The sequence below is a fragment of the Camelina sativa genome, chromosome 2, assembly GCF_000633955.1.
Source record: "Camelina sativa cultivar DH55 chromosome 2, Cs, whole genome shotgun sequence".
Classification (NCBI taxonomy): Eukaryota; Viridiplantae; Streptophyta; class Magnoliopsida; order Brassicales; family Brassicaceae; genus Camelina; species Camelina sativa.
This window is the reverse complement of record NC_025686.1, coordinates 23315856-23319673: the sequence shown is the minus strand read 5'-3', so window position 1 is coordinate 23319673 and position 3818 is coordinate 23315856. Positions and strand designations below refer to the sequence as shown.

Genomic DNA, 3818 nt, shown 5'->3' with positions numbered 1-3818 from the left:
ATTGAAGCCAAATCTGCTCTTATTCCAAGAGTTGTTTATCGCCTCTTTGACACCTTCCTTGTGTAAGAATCTTTTGTCAAATCTAAACTGGCCTCTGTACGAATCTTGAGAGTTCATGAGCTTTAAAAGAATAGGTCTATGGTCCGAACCTCTAAAGTCCATGAAAAATTGGTTTGAGACCGGGAAATTACAGAACCAGTCCCTATTACCAAAGACTCTGTCAAGACGGCACTGGATCCAATGATCCCCCCTTCTTCCTGCCCAAGAAAAACTGTTGCCTTGACTGGGAAGTTCTGACATGTCGCAGGCACTGATCATATCATTAAAGGCTTTGAACTCATTATCATTTCTTCTTGGACCACCCAGTTTCTCACCATTGTGCATCAGGTCGTTGAAATCTCCAAACATGCACCATCTATCTCTTCGCCCAACGCCTATCCTTGAGATCCTCTCCCAAACTATACTTCTTTTCTTTCTGTCAGGGTCTCCATACACACAGGAAATAAAGAAATTGAATGCTCCAAACTGTACTTGAGCATCCAACAGATTTTTATCAACAAACTTGAAATCCACCTTTACAGAACTTTTCCAAAACAAAGCTAGCCCTCCACATTTTCCAACCGGCTCCACAGTATATACACGGTCGTAACCTAGCCATTCTTGTAAATCTACTAGTACATCTCTTCTGTGCATCGTTTCCATGAGGAACAACATCTCCGGGAAATGTTTTTTACGCATTTCCTTTAGACGGGGAATTGTCAAGTCATGAGACCGTCCCAGTCCTTGACAATTCCAGCTGATGATGCTCATTGGATGGTAGGCAATCCCCCCTTTGGGATCACCTCTTGAGGGTTTAGCTTTTGAGATTTTACAGTGCTTGGACCCACTCCAACTGTTTTTCTTTTTTCCTTACTACCCGACTGATCTTCACTACCCATCTCTCCTTGAGCATTTCCAGGCTTTGGTTTAGTTGATTGTGGAAATCTGTTGTTCTTTGTTGGTCTTTTTCTCGACTTGGCCTTGGTCTTATTCCTGACAATCCCGGAGGACCCTGCTACAAAAGAGCCAGGTCCATAAACCGTTGAATTGTCTTGGAATGGTTGAGACAAGGCAAGGAAACTACCTGAACTTTCCACTGAGAAGGAAGGATCCGCTTCCATCAACCATAATTTCTCCGGGACTGGGGAGAGCTGAGGTTGACCTTCTTTTGTCTTCATAACCAGCGAGCTTGAGGATTTTTCAGCTGTAGAGGAGCTCCCATAATTGAAAACTACTCCTTTGTCTTTGTTTATATTTTGGTGAAAAATTGGTAAGGGCTCCAACCTTAAAATTGACTTCTGAGCCAAAGGATCCATTTCAACTTCCCCCACTGAAGTTTTGACTTTATCAATCCTAAGCAGCTTTTCTTCTTCATTACAGACTCTCAAGTATTGTCTCATTCCTTCAAAAACCGATGGAGCTATTCTTGGTCTCCCCGTATTTGGATCTATTCCTACCTGATCTTCATTAAGAACTCCATACAAAGGATCAGATTCCTTCAGGACAGGAATCTTTTGAGGCTTCTCAAGAACAATACCCGCTCTTCTAGCATCTGCCAAGTCTTGTCTTTTCTTAATAAGCAAGGGGCACACATCTTTATCATGTGTCATTCTTTGACACTCGTAACACCTCTTCTGCACCCTTTCGTACTCGAAAAATACTGTTGCAGTACCACCCTTTGGGAGATTCACCGTTTTTGATCTTCTCAAAGGTCTTGAGACATCAAAGAGAATCTTCGCTCTAACGAACTCTTGAACCTGGGGTTTTTCAGTATCGAAAGCTACTTCTAAAACTTGATTAATCTGTTCTCCCAAAGCAGTAAGGGCCTTCTTAGTATAGAAATTGATAGGCAGGTTCCACATCTGAATCCAGATGGGCGTGAACTGCAGATAGTTATCTGGAGGTGACTCGTACCACCTATCCACCACTATAGTCCACTCGTTGAAAGTATGAACGCCTTTTTCAAGAACTTCAATCAAATCGTGTTCTGAATTGAAGAAAAATTGAAACCTCTCCTTTGAAAGCGCCACACCTCGAACTCTACCCAGCTTCTGCCACTTCCTAGGCATAGCTCGGATGAGTTGATCCATTGGCTGGCGATTTGGATTTAGAGTACGACCGACTAAACTCAACACGTTTCTTTCACAGGAAGAATACTCTGGTAAATCCGGCATATCAAAGGGCAGGTCTTCTTCCTCAATCGACATCGCCATCAAGGCTTTGTCCATCGCTGACGACATGGTTTTTTACTGTAACACCAAATAGATCTGAGATCTAAAAAACTGAAACTATCTTTCCGCTCTTTGTCTGAAAGCAAGAGTAACACCGAAGACTTTGAACGGAGGAACGACTGTTTTTAACCCGAAACACTCGAAATTATAATTCTTCAAGAGTGATGAATCTAAGAACAAACACTGAAAGCTGGAAAGATTCTCTGAGGGATGCGAAAAAGGATTAAACTGGATGAAACCAACTGAAGGAGGAAAGTTTTACCTCGGTCTAATCTCTATTTTAGCCTTAGTGGAAGACACTAAATTAGAAAGAGGGTCTTAAGCGAAAAAAGGACTGATTTTTCGTAGTCGACTAGTCGTTGTTATTTTTGGAAAAATAATGACCCTTTGCATTTGAAATAAACTAAATCCGCACTTTTTTGTTTGGTAAAATAAAACACCTAACAGTCACTATTTATTCACGTGGCAAGTTTAAAGAACTTTGATCGTGGTTTTACTATCTTCATGATGTTTCTGATCCCATCTACACCAATATAAATTCATCCATCATTGCTTAATTCCACTCCCCCTTAAACTCTAATCTAAATTATATATATATATATATATATATATATATATATATATATATCTCTCAAAAAAAACTAATCTAAGTACATGTATGAATGATGTTCTGATATTTCTCAAAGGAATTAATGATTGATCTATAAAATTCCACTCTATGGGACCATGCATTGTGTCTATATGTGTGTTTCTGTATGGTATGTATCTATAGATGCATATGAATATAAATGTGAAATCTGTATGGGTTAATTTTTTAGGTAAACCCCTTAACCAAAAAAAAGATTAAAGTGAACTGTTTTTTTTTTTGGTTTAATGTTAAAATTTATACCAAATAAAGAAAAGTTTACATTTTATAATGGAAACCTATAAACATACCGAACTGTAAAATAGAGAGAACAATAGAAAATGATACATGATACATCTTGAGCTTATGCCACACTTCAAGTGGACCAGAGATACAACGAAAGTAAAAATCAAGGAGATAGTAGTGAAGAGAAGGATCCTAGGACGAGAAGGAGATGAGTCGGTTACGCATGGTGCGATCGATAAGAATGAATTGTTATTTTGCACAAATTGAATTTCAATTAATTTTTAGGTCCAAACGTTTCGCAAGGCAAATAGTTAGAATGAAAGCTTTGCACACGCCCGAGAGGAATTAAGCTCTACATCTACTTAGATGGCAATAACACTACCAATTATGAGAGTCCAAAAAAAAAACAAACCAATTATTAGAATCCATTTTTTTCGCCAAACTCGTTTATCATAATTTATAAAAGTACAACACTTATTGGTGCGTCGCACATGCGTTTAGAATCTTATAATGATGAATGGATAATATAAATGAAGGGAACATATAAGGAGCATGATGATGCATGGCCAAAAAAAGGTTTAAGACAACTCAAAACACTATTTACTTTATTTAAATTAAAAGGGATACGAATATAACAAAATGTGCCCACGAGTTGAAATCATTACCCTTATATCCTT

The 3818-nt window shown here is 38.5% G+C and overlaps 1 protein-coding gene across 1 annotated transcript; it reads right to left on the bottom strand.

Moving 5' to 3' along the window:
* LOC104733809 lies at window positions 512-2636 on the bottom strand. The gene is made up of 2 exons (XM_010453358.2): window positions 1124-2636; window positions 512-1051 (listed from the first exon to the last, which is right to left on the bottom strand). The coding sequence occupies exons 1-2, from the start codon at window positions 2277-2279 to the stop codon at window positions 807-809; spliced, it is 1401 nt and encodes a 466-aa protein (XP_010451660.1). The 5' UTR covers window positions 2280-2636; the 3' UTR covers window positions 512-806.

Excerpts from the sequence above, each read along its gene's own strand:
- LOC104733809 (XM_010453358.2), bottom strand. The coding sequence starts at position 2,279 with ATGTCGTCAGCGATGGACAAAGCCTTGATGGCGATGTCGATTGAGGAA. Across the intron at positions 1,052-1,123 it reads CTTCTCAGTGGAAAGTTCAG|GGTCCTCCGGGATTGTCAGG; the intron begins GTAGTTTCCTTG and ends CTTTTGTAGCAG.